Source organism: Coptis chinensis, unplaced genomic scaffold (genome assembly GCF_015680905.1).
Source record: "Coptis chinensis isolate HL-2020 unplaced genomic scaffold, ASM1568090v1 utg4047_pilon_pilon, whole genome shotgun sequence".
Classification (NCBI taxonomy): domain Eukaryota; kingdom Viridiplantae; phylum Streptophyta; class Magnoliopsida; order Ranunculales; family Ranunculaceae; genus Coptis; species Coptis chinensis.
Window position 1 is genome coordinate 71,207 of NW_028238151.1, and position 21,175 is coordinate 92,381.

A 21,175-nucleotide genomic window follows, 5' to 3' on the forward strand; every position below is an offset into this window, starting at 1 on the left:
AAAAAGTATATGTGATTTTCTTATATTTTCGTGTAAACAAATGTTAAATAAATTTGTCATATCAAATTGGGGAGGGTAGCTTGGGGTGATTAATTTAGAGGCATTGGGAAGAGGCAAAACAATCTTCACTCCATATCTACTAGGTGTAGGGTTGGGAAGGGGCACTGCAGTCTCGTGGGTAACTGTCACGTAGAAATGTCCAATCCCTTTAAAAGAGTAAAGAAGAAAGACATCAAATCAACTCAAAGTGTTCTGTGTTTTGTGGGACCAATCACCATTGGAGCGCGGGAGACGCGGGAGGTATTTTATAGAGAGAGATATTTGGTGTGCATATTTGTCAGGCCAAGACATGAGACAGAAAACAGGTCAGGATTGCTTCACAGTATTGTTCATGTCCACTAGCAGTTCATTAATTTTGCATAACTCTTTCTTTTAATATTTTTTTCTCTATATTAGCGAAAAAAAAAAATAATAATAATCTTTTCTCCATTTCTTTTCTGTTTAAGAGGCATGGTCTTCAAGGCTCAAAATAAGACAAGCCTCCCGAATAATACTTAATAGTTAATACCACTCTCAATTTCTCATATTTAAGAGGTCAGCCCCATGATTTTTCAAACTTCGTCAATCACTCTTAGAAAATGTGCTAATTAGACTTTAAGATGTCGAGTGGGCATATGTTATGGTGTTATGTACTTATGTACCACCTAATTTTATTCTCCTTAGACTCGTGATTTTAATGCAAATCACAGCATTTTTTTTTTCTACAAACAAAACTACGTGAAAGTTGAAAAAGTTTACAATATTCAGTCGTATAAAATGTTGGAATTTTTAACGTTTTACGTGTTGGTTTCTTACAAAAGCTGAAAATGCTAAGCTCAAAAGCCAAGTTAACCTGGTGATAATAACGGGATAACCTTTTTGCAAACTAACAATTACCATATATATATATATATATACATAACAGGTAAGGTGAGGTTATTAGTTCAGCGGTGTCATGCTCCAATTGGTGATATTTGCCGCCTGTCGAGAGTCCAGATTCAATTCTTCTCTCCCCATGTGAGGTCGTATAAGTACTCAGAGTTTATTGTAACTTAAACTCAGAGTCTTTTCCCCACTGTTTACCGTTTGAATGATTCTTATTCGTACTTCTGCATCCGTCACTCAGTCTCTGAGTGTTAGCAAATTAAAAGAGAGATAGAACCTGGAGACTTGAGAGAGCAGTAAGTTCGTTTTTTGTATTTAATCTGGAACCATTGTCTCAAACAATGAGTTACCCAACATGAGACCTCCTAGGTTCAGGTACCGTGGGCCCACGAATTACTATGAAGGAGGACACTTTTTGCCAGTGCTAACATCATCCCCATCATGTAACAGTGCTAGTAAATCATAATCTTGATGGGAAGAAGGATTTGGATTTGGCTCCACCCCGAAATCCAGCAGGCAACCCACTTTTGGAGTTGCATACGTGTCACCTCACTAATTAAAACCAGCTATTTTCTTTTCAATTGGTTTGATTCGAAGCTTTACATTCTTTTTTATTTTTGGTACCACGCACTAAGAACAATTTTGGTTCGAAATATCGCAAATGTGCGGTATTCTAGCATTCCTTACAGGTGAAGAGTGAAGACTCTCCCTTGTGCAATTTAGTATTTTCTCATCACTATGGGGGCGTTTAGAGTGCTTAGTGCTTAGTGCTTAATTAGACGGCTGGCCCTTTAAAAAGTGTTGAGTGATAAAGAAATTTTTATTCAGCAATCAGCTTTAAATAAAAATTAATTTGTGCTTAACGAGTAATCCAACGTGGATTTGACTCACTACTTAACTACTTAACTAGTAGTTGGTAAAAGTTAGTAAAGGTCGTGTGTGCTATCAATATATTTATATCATGCTATGCAATAATAAAAAATAATAATCTACCCCGCTACTGAGATAGATCATAGAATGTACGTGATTATATGAAACCTTTCTCCTCTGGGCTGAAATTCCTACGTGCTTCTGGTGCAACTCAGGCATGCGTGGGTGTGTCCGTGTGTGAAATTCTCGCACAACTCAGGTAGACCCAATCAAGTATGAATTTGGAAAGTTCCACAAGTTCTGTTGCATGGATACGCCCTAATTTTCTATCGCGTATCCGTGTCCTGCGGACACTGGTATAGACACCCGGACACAAGCAAAACAGACCCTAATTCTCAGAATCGTCGTACCCGTGTCCAAACCAGACACTCCGTCCCGTACCCATGCAACACAGTCCACAAGGGACGAGGCAATATGTTTTCCTTGCAATCATCAATTTATAAAGATTCTAGGTTGAAGATTGAAAGGATAAAATGTGTGGAAACAATCGTAAACATCTACAAAAAATAAAAAATGCCTATGAATAGCACACCAATAATATTTTTCCTCAATGCAATAAGAAACCCACGTTTGTTTGTCTAGGTAACCCCTAAACAAATTGGTTGAAATAAGAAAATTATGTTATTTAATTTTATTTGGAACAAACGTGAGTCGGGTTCTAGAATTGCCAAGGTATACACTATACAGTCTGGCTGGTAGCTCGCGTTTTAAAGGAATTTGGCAAAGCCAAAGGGGGTTTGAAGGAGAGTGAAAAAAGATAACACCAAAATTGACCAAATTAATCACAGGGTAAGTAAATTGGTGGAATAATGTCATTTAAAATGGGTCTAAAGGTCCCAAGGAGTAGGGAAAAGTGGAAAACACTATGATCGTACTCATTGGTCACGAACCAAATGATTTATGGTATAAAATTCAAGGCACTCGCCGGAGACCTTTATTTTATTTATTTTGTTTTTGTTTAATCGAAATAAATTAAGGCAGTACCTCCATTTGAGGAAGCCAAGTGTTATTCTCAGTACCCCACTCCAATTTCATTTTTTTCCTATGTTTTCAGTAGGTAACATTTCAAATATTAACGAAAAACCAAATAAATTTCTGATTCGACCATGATAATGTCAATGTGTTCTCAATTCGAATTTTGTCAGCAACTCAGTGCAAAAAATTACTGACATTATTCCATTAGTTGCTGACAAAATGCGCCGAATAACAATTTGTGGTCTAATTAAAAAGAAATTGACATTATCATAGTCTAATTGAGAAATTATCCAAAATATATATATATAATGCTTCAAAGATAAATTGAGTAGATAGAGAAAGTTTGTATTTGAGTATTGGGTTGTCTAACTACTTGTCAATTCTTACAAAATAAAAATAAAATAAAATAAGGGTTTTTATAATAATTTAATCTATTGGGTTCAGGCACAGCCGCACAAGGACATAATAATCAGGTTCAATGTCTCGGGGTTGTAATAGGACTCCCCTAAAAAAACATATGGCGTTGGCGGATACTTGTATTTATTTGGTCATTTTTCTAGCAAATTACTTATACATTATTTTACTTTTCCAAATCCTGGATCCATCTATGTTATTGTTTTATTTTGCACAACGGTTTTTCATTTGATCACTATATTTGCGAACAATAAGCATTTAACATGCACCACCAATTTGACAGTTGTTGAATATTCTGAAAACACAGCACCTACTTAACTTTCAGACCTTCAACAAGGCAAAAAAAAAATATATATAGGGTAGGACTTTCTGCTTCAGGCATTCAAGAGCATCTACGACACAACTAATTATCATTATACAAGACAGTTTACACTTTACATTAATCAGAATCATCAAACACGTATTTGAGTATTTCTTAGTTTTACAATCGCATTCGAGCTTACAAATACTACTAGCTAATGCAATAATAATGGACGTACGACTATAGGGTAAGACTTTGAGAGTAAAAAGAGGTACGAACGTGTGCAAGGATTCAGCAAGTAGCAGAAACAGTTGAGAAATTGTTGAATGCAGTGAAGAAATTGTTATTTAACAAGCAACAGGAACGGTGAAAGAAATTGTTAAAACGCAAAAGAATTGGTGAAAAAGTAAGGAAACAAAAAAGAATGAAAATCACCTTATCTATCTCGAATATCAATAGACGGGTGTGGGGGTTGGCTTTGCTTTTCTTGCCCTTGTCTCTCATTCTCTCTCTCTCAAAACGTCTTGTCACACCCACTCTCCCACGAACTGCTCCTCCTCGGAAGCCTAGCTAGCCTCTCAATATCATGAATGCAAGTGCTGATCGATTCCCACAGCTCCCATCTTGGCCACCGTGATATGTTCTCACCTCAAAATTATCCTTTCAGCCAAACCATATCTTTTAGACCAGACTTTCACTTTACTTTTCTTGTGCCCCAAGAACCCATGATTTATGAATCTTCTTGTTTGAGTTCATGGGTGATTTCTTTGCAGTTTTATAACTAAGCTGCTCTAGCTAGCTAGTAAACAGTCTCTTTGTCCTTTTATTAGTTTTATTTTATAACTAACATTTTTGAAATTATTTATTGAATTAGGGTTTGAGTTTTGTATTATTTTACTTTATCTGGGTCTGTTTAAGTCATGGAAGATTATTCTCAAATGAGTAATCATGAAAACACACCTTCAAGAGGGAGTTTCTTATACCCTACAGCTCTAGGTGTTGCACCAAATAATTCAGCTGCTTCTCCTTCATCCTCTCTTTATGGGAATAATTTAGCCATGAACTCTTTTCTTTCTCATCAACCATCTCTAATGGTCAAGACTGAAGCTGCTAGTTCCTCTCACCAACATGCTAGAGAATTTCACTATTCACTACTAAGAGGAAATCATGAGCAACAAACAACAACAACCCATTTCTTTCAGCAACAAGAACAAGAACAAGGACAAAGGACTAGGAGCTTTAACGATGTTGATGCTATGAAGGCTAAGATCGTCTCACATCCTCAGTATTCTAACCTTTTGGAAGCGTACATGGACTGCCAAAAGGTGAATATCCGATGCATACGCTGCACTGCACACAAACTGAAAACAAGTAGAATTTTTTTTGTTTTATTTTTCAGCTAAATGGTGTTGGGTTGGCTTGTTATTTTCTCACAGGTGGGAGCACCAGCTGAAGTAGTGAACCAATTGGCGGTGGTTCGAAGAGAGTTCGAGACCCAACAGAAAGCAAAGATCACTTATAGAGATGCTCAAGCAGATCCGGAACTTGATCAATTCATGGTGATAATGATCTCTCGGCCATTTAATTAAAAAATCATTTAAATTAACTAATTAAATTGCTTTGAGCTTATTTGTTCATTAGTTTGGTAATGATTTGTAGGAAGCTTATTGCGATATGTTGGTTAAATACCGAGAGGAACTAATGAGACCTTTGCAAGAGGCAATGGAGTTCATGAGAAGGATTGAAGCTCAGCTTAAAACTATAAGTAATGACTCCATTCCTATCTTCACTGCAGGTACTAATACTATACTTACACACTCGTTTCTCTCTCTCTCTCTCTCTCACACACACACACACATCACAGTAGGCCTGATCTTAATCACGTGCTTAATTAACGTTTAAAGAATCCTTTCATCTGTAACTTTCGTGAAGTCGTTATTCTTTTATTTCTGAAAGAAATTCTTGATGATAAAATTAAATCACACAAGCCAAAATGAGTTTTCTTTCTCGTTGCCAAAGCTCTCTCTCTCTCTCAATCTAGATTTTGAAGTATGGGTTATGATCTGTGAGAGAAGAGTGTGGCATGGCACCAACACCCTCGTCCATGGGTTTTAGTATTATCATTTTTTATTTTTTAAATAAAAATGTTGAACATTGGATACTGTTTTATGGAGATGTCTTTGAGCTCCCTTTTCATTTACATTTTATTAATTAGTGGTCTGCTGGAATGCTTTAGGCGAAAGAACAAAGAAGCAACCCCAATGCAAAAGGAAAATAATTAACTAAATGAAATCAGACCTGAAAAAAGAAACAGTAGAACTCCTTGTTGCAGTTCTTAATTATGTGGTAATGCTGTGTTGGAGTTGCATTTATTTGCCTAACATGGGACTACTCCTTTATACAATTACCTAGACACTTCACTACTGTTAGCGAAGACAAGTAGGTATAGAGTTTACTATTTTTCCATCTTTACTGGTTTTGGAAATGATAGTTTCCTACTCCCACACAAGATACGCATTGAAGACAGTTTACTTAATAGTTTTTATTCGGTAGTTGTGTGTGTGGGTGGCGGAGAGACAGAGAAGAGAGAGAAAATTAAACGAACTGTCATCTCTTTTTTTTTTTTGGTTATATGTATGTATATTTTAAAATTTAATTAATTAATTTACAGTACATATAGCTTATTTTGCCTTCTTTTTGTTTTTCAATTTCTATTGTGAGGGTTTTGAATTTTGCCTCTATATTTATAAATTTTACACAAGACCACATAATGGGGTTACGTACTTACGTCGGGATAAAATGTACGTAGCTAGCTAGCAAATTACAATTGGTACTCCCAAACCCCCCACCATATCTTGAGTGGTTTAGCTAAAAAGCTAAAAAGATTGAGAAGTAAAGCAAAAATCAAATATTGACTGTTCTTGAATGTTTGAATTGTTGTTTAATTTGATAGTCTGAGTCGAATTTAGTAAGGCTATTTTACTATATTTTATTGTATATAGTCATCCTACATTGTACTTCCTGACTACATAAAGGGTAATATCTAATCATAATCATTTTTGTTAATCTATGTGCTGAGTCATATTTAGACATTGCAAATGATGTGAATGATGGTGTTTTCTATTGTTTAAATAAAAAATGCTTGAAGTTTAAGAATAATATATCAGAATCTATTATGTGATACGACAAGCATCATACAAAATCTTGAATCTTTTTGCATGATCACCTGGCCATTTGAGTTCTTAAAGGCAATGCCTGTTCAAGAATCACTATGTATATGCTTATTTTTTTTAATTAGGAATTAAAAGGAATTGTAGGACACTAACCAAGTAATTAGGAGTTAAATGCAAAGTTACAAAAACGAGTTACCAATTTACCATACCTAGATAGCGATCTAGGATATTTGAAAAGAGCCAGGCTTGTATTTCACATTGAAATATGAAGAAAGTCATTTTCATATTGTTAATAGTTCAACTCATCTCTTCAATAGACGTGAGATACTTGAACAGTCCAAACAAAGAAAACGAGAGTAGTGTCCTAGCTAGAGTGCTCTTTTACACAGGTCAGAGGAGAATGATTAGTCATCGATGTCAACGCACATTATATGATATCTAGAGTCTTGGATATTAACAATCCCTGGGAATTGTCACATAGCTGACAATGAGTCTGCATAGAAAGTTGCAGGTGCCGACTAGCAAAGTCGGTAAAACTTTTGGATGATGACACCAGAGGTCTGGGGCTCGAATCCCGCCAGCATCAAAGAGTTACTAATCTCATTTTAAAACAGACTTGCCAATAAAAAAAAAAAGTTTGCATAGAAAGATAACAATAAAACTTTGTAGGAGAAGAAATTATTTGATGCCTATAGCTCTTAGTAAACGGAGTACCTGGTCTCAGTAAATGCATAGAAAGGGATGGCCTAACTTGTCTAAGGGAGTACCTGGTCTTGCCCATGGACTGATGGACCACATTATGCCCCCTCAAAACACAATATTTCAGCTTGTAAGAGCAACACCAGCCCTTCCAAGAAGAATACTTATTGTCGTGTTGAAACTCAAGATGCATGTATGGTTGCGTGTGCACTTTCAGTCAGTCTGTACTACTATTCAGTATTGAACTGCATGTTCTTTTCTTTTCGGAATGACGGAGAGGGAAAGACTGAACAACACCGGAAAAGGCCAAGCAAGTAAATTGTATGTAGAATAAAGTACCAAACATAGGTAAAGGTCAGGGCTTATAGTTTAATTGGTTGAAGCGTATTGCTCATAACGGTGATAATAGATTTTGATATAGTTGTAAATTTTTTATAATTACTTAGTTTTGAACTGCATGTGCGCAGGGGCGGATCTAGGATTGCCACTCAAGAGGGGCTGCTACAACTAACATACACTACAAATATTTTTTATTGGGTGAATTATATACACTATTATAACTAGTATTTTTTTTTTCGACGGAAAAGTTGGTTGTGCAGCAGCACACCCCCCACCCCCTGGATCTTCCCCTACATGTGCGTAAGGTATAAATAAGATATTTTCCAGAATATGGAGTTTCCACAGATCAAACACACCCATAGTGACGGCAATTCTTCTTGGGATTCCTCAAATTGAGTGATGTTGATTGAGGAATTTTTTCAAAAAGTATGTACAGAGTTAGGTTTATGTGTTGTGTTCTAAATATGTTCTAGGAGCTGTGAAGGGCTAATTGAAAATGTAAGACGTATCGCATATCAGACATCGTTAGTTAACACTACAGCAAATGCGATGCCACGGTGTGTCCCAGCCGTAATCTTGCAATCTACTGTATTTACCAAATTGTTACATGGACTGAAACACCTCTTTGAAGAGAGATGTTGAATCTGAGAATATTGTACTGTTAATTCCCCCTCTGTATGACCAAGTTTTGTATTTTCTAATCAGAGGGTGAAAGGTTGTTTGTTCATCATAATGAAGCAGTATGCACACTAAATATAGTAAGCATTTGTAAGAGGTGCAATTTCGTAGTCACCTTTGATTTTCTCGCATTAGAGTTCTCAGGTTATGTCCTATTTAACTGATCCATGCAGATGGTAAGTGTGACGGGGCTGGTTTGTCCGAGGATGATCAAGACAATAGTGGGGGAGAAACTGAACTTCCTGAAATCGATCCACGTGCTGAAGACAGAGAACTAAAGAATCACCTGCTGAAGAAATATAGTGGTTACCTGGGCAGCCTCAAGCAAGAACTTTCAAAGAAAAAGAAGAAAAGTAAATTGCTAAAGGAAGCCAGGCAAAAGCTACTCAATTGGTGGGAACTACACTATAAATGGTCATATCCATCGGGTAAGTCCCACGTAGAAAATTGAGTTGGAAATTCTTAAATCTGAGGATTCATTAACTATAGCTCTTTTATGTTGTAACATATGATATTCTGAACATTGAAACAGGAGACAGAGAAGGTTGCTTTAGCGGAATCAACTGGTTTGGATCAGAAACAGATAAATAACTGGTTCATAAACCAAAGGAAACGACATTGGAAACCTTCAGAGGATATGCAGTTTGTAGTGATGGATGGGCTTCATGCCCAAAATGCAGCTCTATACATGGATGGCCACTTTATGGCAGATGGTAATTACAGGTTGGGACCATGATGCCACACGCAAGTGGGAAATGGAAGACCTGGTATCTTTTGGATGTGCGCTGGAAAATTGATTGTGGTTTGAAGCCGAGGTCAAAACTTGAAATTTGTGGCAGCGCCGTTATGGTTCTTAGTGCAATGGTCGATCTTTTGTATTATACTATACCTAGTCACTTAGATTTATGGCAATTATTGCAATTTATGTTGCTAATTAGTTTCAGTTTCAAGTACTGAAGACGATATATCTCCTTGATATCAAGTTTGTCCAAAAGAGGCGGGATGTGTAAAGCCAGCCTGATTTATGTTAATGACTTGTTGTCTTCAAAATTGGTCTCAAGTGTACTCTAATACGAGCAGACAGATTGCAGCAGCAAATCTAGTCTAGTCGCGACCAAATATCCTAATGGCTGCAGAACAGCTCCTAGCGGTGGTTGTCAAACTGAACTCTCTCAATGCAATATGAGCGTCCTTGGCGATCCTATGTTGTCATTGTTGACATGGTCGCCCTCAAGGAGTTGGGATGTTATTGCATGGTGCATACTGCATATCCCTAGGACTACGAATACACCTACCTTGATGCCCCAAAACAAAGAAAGAACGGAGAAATAAAAAGCTTCTAATTGGGACAAAAGATAATATTGGAAGAGGTTTTGAAAAGAAAAGGGAGAGTTGTATAAACCAAAGGTACTATTCTTGTGTTTCATAAGATTCCTCGACTTATTCATGAATGTATACACCAAAGTTGTTATTTTGCCTATTTATTTATTTTTATTCTTTATTTCACTTGTTTTTATCATGCTTTCTTCATCTCTATTTTGGGTATTTTCTATATTTTTTGTAATTTTTAACCTCTCCTGGGTTTATGTGTTTTGTACTTGCAATCAAGGAGATCGCTAGCAGTGGGTTTTTTTAAATAATTTTGAGTTTTATTTTAACTTTTTATGTGAATGTTTTCTGATGACTTTATGAAGCACATTTGGAGAGCTGATAGTACTACTAGTTCTTTAACTGTAGCTTGTGTGTCTGTTCGTGGACATTGCTGGGTTTTGCGTGAAGTGGCTGTGTAGCATGGATATATTGTCTTGGTGTTCTTCATATATTTTTTTTGTGCAATGTTGATGATGGATGATCGGTAGAGTCCGAGGACCTCGTTGTTGATGAAAATATAATTGGTTTGGTTTCGGAGGAGTTTCTTGGGACAACGATGTATATGAGATGTTCACAATTTTCTTTTTTTTAGTATAGGATTCATAGATTAAAAGGCCGCAGCAACTCAGACCTTCGGGTTGTTTGTGCTGCATACAAAGAGTTCTTATGCACTGTATCCTTTTCCCCCCACTCTGTATTTTCTATCTTGGTGTTATAAATGCCATCATTTCGGTTCTTTAATATTTTAAAGTTATTTTGATTAAACATTCTGGTCGAGTGAGCGGAGGGAACAATCTTGGCAGAAGGGGGCTATGCAGACAAAAACCAATTTGATTGGTTGGTTTCTTTCTCTCTGTCCTTAACTTCTTTCTCATTTTTTCTTCGCCCCCAATACTCTTTCTCCTTCACCCATCTCTTTCTCCTTCACCCATCTCTTTCTCCCCCGCAGCTCCGCTCACTCCCCACTGCTACGTAGTATACTAGTTACTTTGGTGAAGAGGAGAACATCATTGTTGACAATATTAGTTTCAAAATAAACTGCTTATTTCAAAATACGTCACTTTAATCTCGCCTGTCAGTGTCCACAATATCGTTTCTATGTATGTACAGGGCTTCTTATAGCTTATGGGCATAACTCTAGCACAGTAGCATGCCCTTGAGAGTAGAACAGATAATCTCTATGTATATAACCTTGTCATATTTCTAATTTTTAGGTGTATTTCAAAAGTTATTGACATTATTCTTCCTCTGTATTACTACGCTTTCACAGTTCTGAACCTGCGTCAAACAATGATCTACTTGTGCTTGTTGTTGGTTTTCCTGTGATTAGCTGAAACCATATCAAAGGAACTTATTTTTCACCTCGAGCTATTCCTAATGCCCTATCCAGGATGATAAGGTGGCCACTGCTAAAGTGTCTTATAATAAGGTCACCCAGTATTGAAGTTGCCTACTTGTTCAATCAACAAGGATGTCTGCAGTTGGCCATAGATGGGATGGTGGTTTCTTAGGAATTAGATCGTTGCTACTTCTAGTCATGCTTTCTCATTTTTTATTTGTTCAGGGAGGGTTAGCAGAGTCGAAGGGAACTTCTAGGTAAGGACACCTTGAACTGGCATTTGGTCCCATTTTTGTAGTGGCTTTTGGTAATTCACATCACTGTACTTGGACTGCCCAAGTTCATCAGTTGTTTGATTGCCGTTGTACTTGAGCTTTATTCATTTTGGTTCAGAGTCTATACCTTGTGGAAGGAGGCATTTACTATCAATAATGTAGTACACACAGGTAACAATACGGCGAAGACTTCTTGTTTATTCACATTATAGTTATTAACGGTTTTATCTTTGACTTTGCACGGGGTGAACTGTTAATTGGGAAGACCATGTTTAGAGCATCTTTAGGAGAGAAACCAAGAAAACATTAAATTTTTGAACCAAACCAAACACTAAACTAAAAAAACACCAACCAACTTCAAGAGAAACATCAAATATTCGACAACAAATGGTGCGGTTTTGGAAGCCGCGTGTCACTAAAGCCTATCTTAAAAGCCCAAGTCCAGATGTGTCTGCACATCAATTTTTTTTTTTTTTTTCTCTTTTCAAATACCTCGCGCGGTTTTCGCAAAACCGCGTGATTGAAGCCTTCCATTCTAGCCCAAATCCATACGGTGTTAAAAAAACTGCGCAGTTTACTGCGAGAGATATTTGATATAGTACCAAAACTGGAACCAAATTTTAACCAATTTGGTGTTTGGTTTGGTGTTTTCATCAACATGGGTCTTTCCTGAAGATGAAAAAACATCAAATTATTGGAAATTTGCTAGAATAGTATCTCACTTAAAGATACTCTAGGCTCAACTGGTAAAATTCTATAATGTCAAGCCCAAGCTACCAGTTGACGGATCCATCGTTCATGTTGGGTGGCTCAATTTTTTTCAAGAAAATGGTCCTCATATGTCATAACCAATCCTCATAATCAACTGAGAATAATTTACTGTTTTTTTTTTCTGGCATCTGTTAGTTGGGCATAGCAGCTAATTTACTGTAAACCTGGTAAGTTGTTCATATCTCGACTTTAATTTGGAAAGTTTCATGTTCCTCAGTTGCAATAGCCTGTATTGAATTGGAGATTAATACTATTTCATTTCTAATGTCATGCCGAATTCAATTGTTATTTGATCTTGGCAATCTCATTTGTAATAGATTTTGCTTTCGGAATGGTTTGGTTTTCTGCCTTTAAAATTTGACAAGTTATAGATTTAATATGTTAGCAAGAATCTGATATATGTTCATTAAATATGGGTGTTCCGTGTATTGAAGGACTTGAAGCGAAACGGATTTACTGCGATAATGTTAGGAATGCTTGCTCACTGGTTGAAATTGGAGATGAATGCTCAAAGTTGGGATTCCGACTGAAATTATCCAAAAATTCAACTAAGGCAACAAGGCAAGTATCCTCTCAGTTCATTTGGGTGTTCAATACTTGAAATTTTACATGGTGGTTGATTAGGATCTTTCATCTGTGTCATATTTAGGTAGGGATGTCTATCTTGCCCGAAATCCGAAACCTGCCCTCCGAAGTATCCACACTGAACCTGTTCGAATCCGACAAAACCGTACCCGAACCAAAATACATAGGGTAGGGTTTGGCCACACTCTCTAAACCCGGCCCGACTTAATAGTTTAGCTCTAAACCCGTTAAAAGGGCTAAAAAACCCAAAACCAAACCCGGACCAAAATTGAACCCCAACTCCGGTTTCAATTGCATACAACTAATCTGATATAAAAGAATGAATTAGATAAATATTTGGATTATGATCTCATTCATGTTTACAATGACGAATTTTTTAATATATTGAATTATGAAAAAATTTATATCGGGATTTTCAATTTTTTAAGTAATTGCACGTGAACATATGTCTATATTTCATTCTGAGTCTATCTATTTTAAATCATATCAAATAATTATGTCCGAATATAAGTGATAATTACTTTCAAATTTATTATAAATTTTATTTTGTTTGAAGGATTAGGTGATAGCCAAAGAAAGAATAAAATATAGATATATATTTCAAAAAAAGATTCTTATTGTCTTCTTATATCGGGCTTTATCCTATCTGAACCCAAACCCGATGGGTACCCGAAATATAGAATTAGAGTAGGGTTTGGTCACACTTCTCACCAAAATATTCGACTCTGAACCCGACCTGCTAAAAATTGGTCCGGGTTCGGATAATCCGATATCCGTTCAAAACCCAAAAAGTTAAGTTCGGGCTAGGTCGGGTACCCATTTGGACATCTCTATATTTAGGGCAGGAAACTGGGATATGCTAATATCTGAATCCGATTTTTTTTGTAGTATCCGAATCTAAACCCGACCTGAATCCAAATTTTTTGCAAATATTTCTACCAAATTCGAACCCCAAACCCCATCTGGTAACACTAAAAATGTAAACTGAACCGGAATTATCCCTATCTAACCCGAATTTCAAATTTTCAATACAGTTATAAAGATGTATCCGAACCCGACGGGTTCCCTAGTCGTATTTGACATGCATATGACAGTGATTGGTCTTAACACAGCTATACTAAATGTGTAGAAATCTGAGAAATGGTCCAATCCTATGGTCCCACGGAACGTATTGGATAGACGTATGCGTACTGGAAAGTACCTTGATCATTTTCATGCTCTCATCATTCTGTTCATCATCACTCTTTTGAATGAGGTGGGAGTGGGACAAATGCACTATATTGGGGAAGAGTGTTTAAGATTCATTAATATCCTTTTTAAATCTGTCCCACCAAGTTATGCTGTCCACAATCCTGTCTGTTGGATTTTTATAGTAATTTTCTGATCATATTGTTTGAACCATTAGATTGAATTATTAGTACCCACATTGCAGGAGTACTCACAAATTAGTGTCTGAAATCTTGGGAAGATACTGTAGAAAAGGAAAGATTGAGGGGGTGTGGGGGAGACATCATGTGGTGCGTGACCCAGAGGTTTCTGAAAAGGAGGAGCAAAGTCCCACAGCACGCTATCCTTTTTCTGTTGTTGTTCGATTGATGATTGAAATATTGAATGAGTCCCTTTCTTTTAATACTTCTTTTCTTTCACCACACGCTTCTCATCATCACTTTCTCGACTCTGTTTTATGACTTTTAACCCCCTCCATTTCTTTCTATGCATACAGAATTTAATACTGATACTTGCACGTGAGTCCACTTCTACTCAATCATAACCTTCTACTCATCTATCGTTATCTTTTTTTCCCTTTCTTGCCCAATTCAATTACCGTAAGTTAAAAATTATATTAAAAATCAAAGAAAGGTTACATTGCTGTGTGCATTCCAGTTAAGACAGGCCCGTGGTAAATTTGATATGGGACCTCCTATTTATGAACCCATGGGGGTCGACACCAAATGTGTATTTAAAGTTCATACCATCAAGGAAAAGATAAGATTGATTATAAACATGAGAGATCTGAATTATGATTAACTTAATCTATATATTTCTAGCTTTAATTTACTTACAATTCTAAAGAGAGAAATTAAACAACAACAAAAGGAGATAAAGATAGACTAGTAAGCTTTGAGCCAAATTAACCAATAAAAGGGGTTTTGGTCAGCTTTCTGAGTGTTATATAGTAATCTAACAAGCTGCAGATGGATGAGTAAAAGGGTTATAGAAATGCGGTTTAATCGCCATTGTGAGTGAGTTCTTGGATGATTTTTCTCCACCGCCACCACCACCAATTTTCTCACAAGAAGGACACATGGTTAGAGTTGCAGCAGGGAGTTGCATGTAGAGTGATGAGGTTACTTTTAGTGCCTTGAGGTCTTGTAGTTCCTTCTGGAGTCTACTGTTTTCATCAGCTAGAGTCTGACAATGCTTTCTCAAGTACTCACAATCTACTTCTGTTTGTTTCAGCTTTGTTCTTGCTCTTCTGTTTTGAAACCATACTTCCACTTGTCTTGGCCTTAAATTCAGGTCTTTTGCCAAAGTTTGCTTTTGTTTCTGATAATCCAACAAAATGATAATTATGAAGAACCCCGTGAACTAAAATCTTCTAATTGGTAACAAAAAAGTTAAAAATGGAAAGTAAATAAAATGAAAGTGCGTCCTTACTGGATTGAGTGTTGTGTGGTCTTTGAAGCTCTCTTCTAAAAGGGCAGATTGTTCCTTTGTTAGTCTAAGCTTCTTTCTTCCACTACCTTCTTCATCTTCATCACTAACTCTTGAAGATACCCTTTCAACCTCCATCTCTTCACTTCCTGCAGGATCTCTTTCTCTCTTTATGCTTGCATTAGAGAAGGACGACATAGGTGTATGTGGTGAAATTTGTGGGTGTACATCACTATCACTGTTTTCTTCATACCCTTTCTTGTTCTTCCTTACATCTTGATGTGTCTCTTCTTGAAGTCCTAAAGTTAGCGAGGTCTCCAAACTTGTAGGTGGAGAAGTTAACACCAAATGATCAAACTTGAAGCATGGTTTTTGTGTTTGAGGATCAAACCTTCTTTGATTTTGATTCTCATGCAATCTTCCTTGACAGCCTAACTCAAGATCAAGTCCTATACTAGAAACATCCTCAAAACCCATTTGTTTTCAGAGTATAGTAAAGCAAAGACGAAAGAAATGAAAAGTATGTTTTAACATATGAAGAAGAAAAAGAACAAACTCTTTGGGGGAACAAAAGATGAATGAACTTATGAATGAACAAAAGAATTTGGGGGATGTGTTGGCTATGGCTTATGGGACTTATGATTATTAACCTGAGGAGTGAATGAGTAGAGAAACGAATCTGTTGTGATGAATTATGAAAGGAAGACTTACACATCTCTCTCTTTCCACCTAGGTTGACCATGAGAACCCCACCACTATAATTAATTACTATTACTATATATCCAAACAAAGTACTCTTATCCATCCTTTGCTTTTCTTGAATGTACAAGATACATGAAGACGTGGATTCACATGGAAGGTATAGATTTACCAAAAAAAAAAAGAAGCATAGAAGGTAAGAGAAAAGAACACCTCAAGAGAATGTTTCGTCATCCTCTTCATCACTCACGCATTTACTAATATTATTAATTTATATATTTCTTTTTCATGGACTTGTAATTAACTTATTTATGGTACTTTCCATCTTTACTTTTTTGTTTGTTTTATTAGTTTTACATCATTAATAGTTTATACACTATAACAAAGCACCTTTTGCTTTGTTTAGTTCATTTTTGCTTTTCGATGAAAAGCTCGTTTTGTTAACACTTTGTATGCACTTCAGCACAGTTTTCTCTTGGGTGGTATGTATACACGCATTGTATTGAAAATCCCATATGTGATATATGTCTAAGTAGGTGTGTTACTGTGACTGGAAGTGTTGCTTTTGGATATGTACTGATGTGTGATGTGTGGTGGTATTAGATTAATGGGGCGTATGAGATTTTTATAAAAAACCAATCCAAGAGAGACACTGCTGAGGTTCATAATTGGTGCATGTCCTAATTATTAGGTTTTTTGTCTACCTTGTCGCAAACCAACTAAATGTCTCCCACTCCATGATGTTAGCCTTGCTTAACTTTGTTAGACATAGGTTCTAGCATGTAGTATCCCTAGATTTCTTTTTTGGGTCGTATTATATATTCTTCTTGTGAAATGATGAAGGAGATGAGCATGAAAGAGATGTGCACTAAAGAGAAATTTAATGGTTCGTGTCCCTTACATTATCAAATTTGGGAAAAAAGGCAAGTAGGTACATAACACAATATGTGTTCACATTTTCAACCAAAGTTATAATGAATCCAGAAAATAATTGATGAACAAGCATCCCACTCTTTGCTTAAATAGAAAGTTTATCTGGAACTTTTAGGACCCATTATCAAATAATTTTAAATTTTATGTATCTATTCTGTTTATGATTTGTTGAATTGTCGACATCACTACTTGTTCACATGATAGGAGTTAATTATTAGAGAAGGGAAGAATATTATCGAACATTTTTACAGAGAACATCTATGCGACTTGCAGGTGTAGTAGTATTGGGAACTATAAGAATTTTGTATATGTTATCCACCGACAAAATTGAATTCCAGTCATGCTATTGGTGTGATGCGGCCCCTTCTTCAGGTCACGGCCCAATACGAGTACTGATAGATACATCTAACCAACTGCATACCTGGGCAGTTAATTTCTTCATCTTGACATCAGTGTTTTAAACAGAGAAGGCTTAAACTCATGACTTCATGATCATGCAAATGTGTTAATGATATTTGTTGACCGTGCACATGAATTTTTCGTGTTCTGTGATTAGTTACTCATGTATTTGAAGCGCATCATATAACCTTCTGGCCTTGTTCCACTAGAGCCGACGATGGTAATATGGTTGCTTAGGTCGACATGATGGCACTCTGCTCGATTACCGGTAATGAGAGTCTTAGTTACAAACGTATTTGTATTTAAACAAGTATATGACCCATCATGATATGCAAAAAAAATGGTTCTTGTAAGGTTTTGCAAAAATTGGTACAAATAGTGTGAATTTTTTTGAAAAAACACGAGAGACTTGAAAAATCCTAATTCTCAACGAGGTGAAAAAGGAAGGAGATAGCTTCCAATAGTGGAGAGAGTAGGGCCGGCAATGGGTCAGGTAAGAACTGATATCCAATCTGGTTCGAACTAATAAAAACGGGTCTAGGATAAGTAATTAGTATTTTGGACCGGTTCTGGACTTGAAAATCAGAGCCAGATTTTTTTTGGATTGGATCTGGATTAAGTTTTGATCGAACCATTTTGGACCCGATCCGGTTGAAATTATTTTTCTCGTATATTCCAATTTCCTTTTTTAACGTCAATTTTGTATTATTTTTTAACATAATAGAAAAAACTATTTCTATCTAAAGAAAAATCTTCCCTTACAAATTTAGATTTCAAATCATCCATCACGCCTATTCAAACCACAAATCATGCAATTAAGATTTGAATTCCCAACTATCTAGTGCATATTCCAAAAAAATAAAAAGGGAATGATATCTTGCCAAGGTGAATTCTCTATGATTATCTATATATACTTCATTCTTTACTGCTACTATCACAAGAAAATAACATACAATCCAACGTTTTCTTAATGTAAGCCTCTTAGTTTCATATATTTTAGATACATTATTTTTAATTATTATTTTAGATCATATTGATAGATACTAATTTATATTACTTTTGACCTGTTTGGTGCAGAGAGTGAAATTATGAGTAATCCTATTCCTATTGTTGAGAATGCCGCCCTTGCTGAAGTTTCATCTCTACCATCTGGAGTGAAAAGGAAGCAAGGTCAAAAGTGTGGCATGATTTTGACAAAAAAAATCATCGGAAGGTAAAGACATTGCTATTTGTAAGCATTATAGGAAGGAGTTTACTGCATCTAATGAAAATGGTACTAGTCATTTAGCAAAACACTTGAAGTCCTTTCCTAGAATGAAAAACAAAGATGTGCTTCAACAATTGATTTTTGCTAATAAGGATATCCATGATGGAATTCATGCTATTAAAACATTCAAGTTTGATCAAAGTCGAAGTCGACTTGATCTGGCACGAATGATAACAAAGCATGAGTATCCATTTTCAATGGTTGATCTTCAATTTTTTTGTATTTTTATAAACAATCTTCAGCCACTGTTCAAATTTGTAACAAGAAACACAATCAAGAGTGATATTCTGACAATATATAGCTAGAGAAGAGAAGGAAAATCTTTACAATTTTTTTGATGATTTTTTTGGTAGAGTCAATTTTACTACTGATTTATGGACTTCTGAAACACAAGATGCATATCTTTGTTTGACTGTTCATTTCATAGATAACAATTGGAATTTGCAAAAAAAGATTTTAAGTTTTGTGTTTATGGAAGCGTCTCACACATCTAATGAGATATCAAGGTTGTTATGGCATGCTTGCTAGATTGGAATGTTGATAAAAAGGTTAACACTATTACTGTTGATAATGCATCTAATAATGATGCAATGTTAACCAAAATTAGAGTCATACTTAATCGTGATCAGTTGTTAGTCTTTGGGGAAAGTTTTTACATGTACGTTGTACCACTTGCATTTTAAATTTTATTGTCAAAGATGGTTTATTTGTTATTGAGTTTGCACTCTCTAAGATTAGAAAGAGTTGCAAGTTTGTGAAGGGAACACCACAAAGAAAATTCAAATGGAAATCTACAGTCGACCAAGTGAAGGGAGCAACAACAAAACAGATTTGCCTAGATGTTCTGACCAGGTGGAATTCGACTTATAAAATGTTTAAATATGCATTGATGTATCAAGATGCATTCTGTTGATTGGAACAACAAGAATTTGACTTTTTAACGAACCCAAGCAACAAATATTGGGAAATGGCCAGGGTGATTTCTGGATGTTTGAAGGTGTTCTATGATTCGAAAAAGACTCTTTCAGGTATATGGTTCACTAACTACTAATTTTTATTAACTAGACAATTTTTTTTTTCTTTGACATGTTTATAGTTTTAGTTTTATCTCTTGGATGTTTCAAGTTAATAATGAAATATTTGATATCTGAGCATCGATTATCCCAATTTGCAAATATGTATTTTTCTGAAGTGTGTGAAATTCATGTGAACTTGCTTCAATGGCTAAATCATGAAGATGTATTGGTGATTCTGATGGCGGAGAAAAAATGTATACAAAATTTAAGAAGTATTGGTCTATTTGTAGTTTGCTTCTAGCTGTTGTTGTGGTTTTGGATTCTCGCTTCAAGTCTGAGATACTTTGTTTAAGATGTATTTGGATTCTCGTTTGTTCAGTTTTATTATAATCTCATATATGGAGCTGACGATGAGATTTATGTTAGTCAAGTACGAGATACTTTGTTTGACTTATATAATGAGTATACTTCAAGTCCAATTTGAACTCAAGCACTAGTACTCAAGTTTTCTATGCAGCTCTTCAAGTGAAGCAATGCTAGGGATTAGTAAGGACAAGTTCAAAAGGTTTGCAACTTGGTGCCATAATAAGGAGGGTTATGATGGTGCACCACAAAAATCTGAATTGTAGTATTTGGACAAACCCATATTTCTTGCTAATAGTGAGTTCAAGATACTGAATTGGTGGAAGGTTAATAGTCCAAAGTATCATATTTTGTCTAAGCTAGCACGTGATGTTCTTACAATTCTTGTTTCATCAGTCCCATCTGAATCAGCTTTCAACACTAGTGGTATGGTGCTCAACGAGTACCGTTCTTGCTTGACTCAGATACATATTCCAAGCTCTTATTTGTGCACAAAATTGGTTGAATTTGGGTAATGGAGGTATGTATCAATTGCAAAAGTTTAGTATGTCAATTTATATTATATATGATATCAGTTTTCTCAAGTTGGTTTTTTACTTGATAAACTAGGTTCTTCCAGTGTTCAAATAACACACATGGATGTCGACAAACGGTGGCTTTGATTAACTAGGTTGGTGGGATTTGGACTAGAGTATGGTTTGGAAGTTGTTGATTATAAGAACATCAAGTTTTTTTTTTTGTGAGCAGGAACAACAAGTTTTTTCACTTATCCACCATATACAGAAGAAGGAAAAATAATATTGAAAAGATAAGAAATAATGAGGGGGATTGGCAGGAAGGTAGAACAGAGGTGGGAACCACTCTTAATCAATACTTTAAGGAGATTTTCACCTCTGATCAACCAGAGATAAATGAGGATATTCTTAATTTGTTTCAACCTTGTGTTACCCCTACTGAAAATGATAGGCTCACTGCTATTCCTACTTCTGAGGAGATTTGGGCTGTGGTCAAAAAGATGGGGAGCCTTAAGTCCCCTGGACCTGATGGGTTCCAAGGCATTTTTTATCAG

The 21,175-nt window shown here is 35.9% G+C and overlaps 3 protein-coding genes and 1 long non-coding RNA gene across 5 annotated transcripts; 3 read left to right on the forward strand and 1 right to left on the reverse strand.

Annotated features, from left to right (window-relative positions):
• The first annotated feature begins 4,032 nt into the window (after positions 1–4,032).
• Positions 4,033–9,483, forward strand: LOC147473173 (homeobox protein knotted-1-like 2). Its single transcript, XM_086587761.1, has 5 exons — positions 4,033–4,869; positions 4,981–5,103; positions 5,204–5,339; positions 8,607–8,872; positions 8,966–9,483. Exons 1-5 carry the CDS (start codon positions 4,465–4,467, stop codon positions 9,167–9,169), a joined length of 1,134 nt encoding a protein of 377 aa, XP_086443887.1. The 5' UTR covers positions 4,033–4,464; the 3' UTR covers positions 9,170–9,483.
• A 2,690-nt stretch (positions 9,484–12,173) lies between these two features.
• Positions 12,174–14,640, forward strand: LOC147473174 (uncharacterized). The gene is made up of 3 exons (XR_015210546.1): positions 12,174–12,356; positions 12,624–12,750; positions 14,207–14,640. It is a non-coding gene; the product is annotated as an uncharacterized LOC147473174 (long non-coding RNA).
• A 152-nt stretch (positions 14,641–14,792) lies between these two features.
• Positions 14,793–16,091, reverse strand: LOC147473175 (homeobox-leucine zipper protein HAT22-like). Its single transcript, XM_086587756.1, has 2 exons — positions 15,433–16,091; positions 14,793–15,321 (listed from the first exon to the last, which is right to left on the reverse strand). Exons 1-2 carry the CDS (start codon positions 15,904–15,906, stop codon positions 14,956–14,958), a joined length of 840 nt encoding a protein of 279 aa, XP_086443882.1. The 5' UTR covers positions 15,907–16,091; the 3' UTR covers positions 14,793–14,955.
• Positions 16,092–16,196: 105 nt separating this feature from the next.
• On the forward strand, positions 16,197–20,232 carry LOC147473176 (uncharacterized). 2 transcript variants are annotated; one of them, XM_086587757.1, is made up of 6 exons: positions 16,197–16,324; positions 17,670–17,728; positions 18,538–18,673; positions 19,466–19,579; positions 19,703–19,755; positions 19,880–20,232. In XM_086587757.1, exons 2-6 carry the CDS (start codon positions 17,704–17,706, stop codon positions 19,915–19,917), a joined length of 366 nt encoding a protein of 121 aa, XP_086443883.1. In that variant the 5' UTR covers positions 16,197–16,324; positions 17,670–17,703; the 3' UTR covers positions 19,918–20,232. The 2 variants fall into 2 exon arrangements, with proteins under 2 accessions (XP_086443883.1, XP_086443884.1); XM_086587758.1 differs by lacking the exon at positions 16,197–16,324 and having other exon boundaries at positions 17,053–18,345.
• The last annotated feature ends 943 nt before the right edge of the window (positions 20,233–21,175 follow it).

Bases quoted from the DNA above. Each gene is read 5' to 3' on its own strand.
- LOC147473176 (XM_086587757.1), top strand. From the start codon at position 17,704: ATGATGGCACTCTGCTCGATTACCG. The intron at 17,729-18,537 runs GTAATGAGAGTC...TGTTTGGTGCAG, and splicing joins GGCACTCTGCTCGATTACCG to AGAGTGAAATTATGAGTAAT. The intron at 18,674-19,465 runs GTAAAGACATTG...CTCTAAGATTAG, and splicing joins ACAAAAAAAATCATCGGAAG to AAAGAGTTGCAAGTTTGTGA.
- LOC147473173 (XM_086587761.1), top strand. From the start codon at position 4,465: ATGGAAGATTATTCTCAAATGAGTAATCATGAAAACACACCTTCAAGA. The intron at 4,870-4,980 runs GTGAATATCCGA...ATTTTCTCACAG, and splicing joins CGTACATGGACTGCCAAAAG to GTGGGAGCACCAGCTGAAGT. The intron at 5,104-5,203 runs GTGATAATGATC...AATGATTTGTAG, and splicing joins CGGAACTTGATCAATTCATG to GAAGCTTATTGCGATATGTT.
- LOC147473175 (XM_086587756.1), bottom strand. From the start codon at position 15,906: ATGGGTTTTGAGGATGTTTCTAGTATAGGACTTGATCTTGAGTTAGGC. The intron at 15,322-15,432 runs GTAAGGACGCAC...TTGGATTATCAG, and splicing joins ACCACACAACACTCAATCCA to AAACAAAAGCAAACTTTGGC.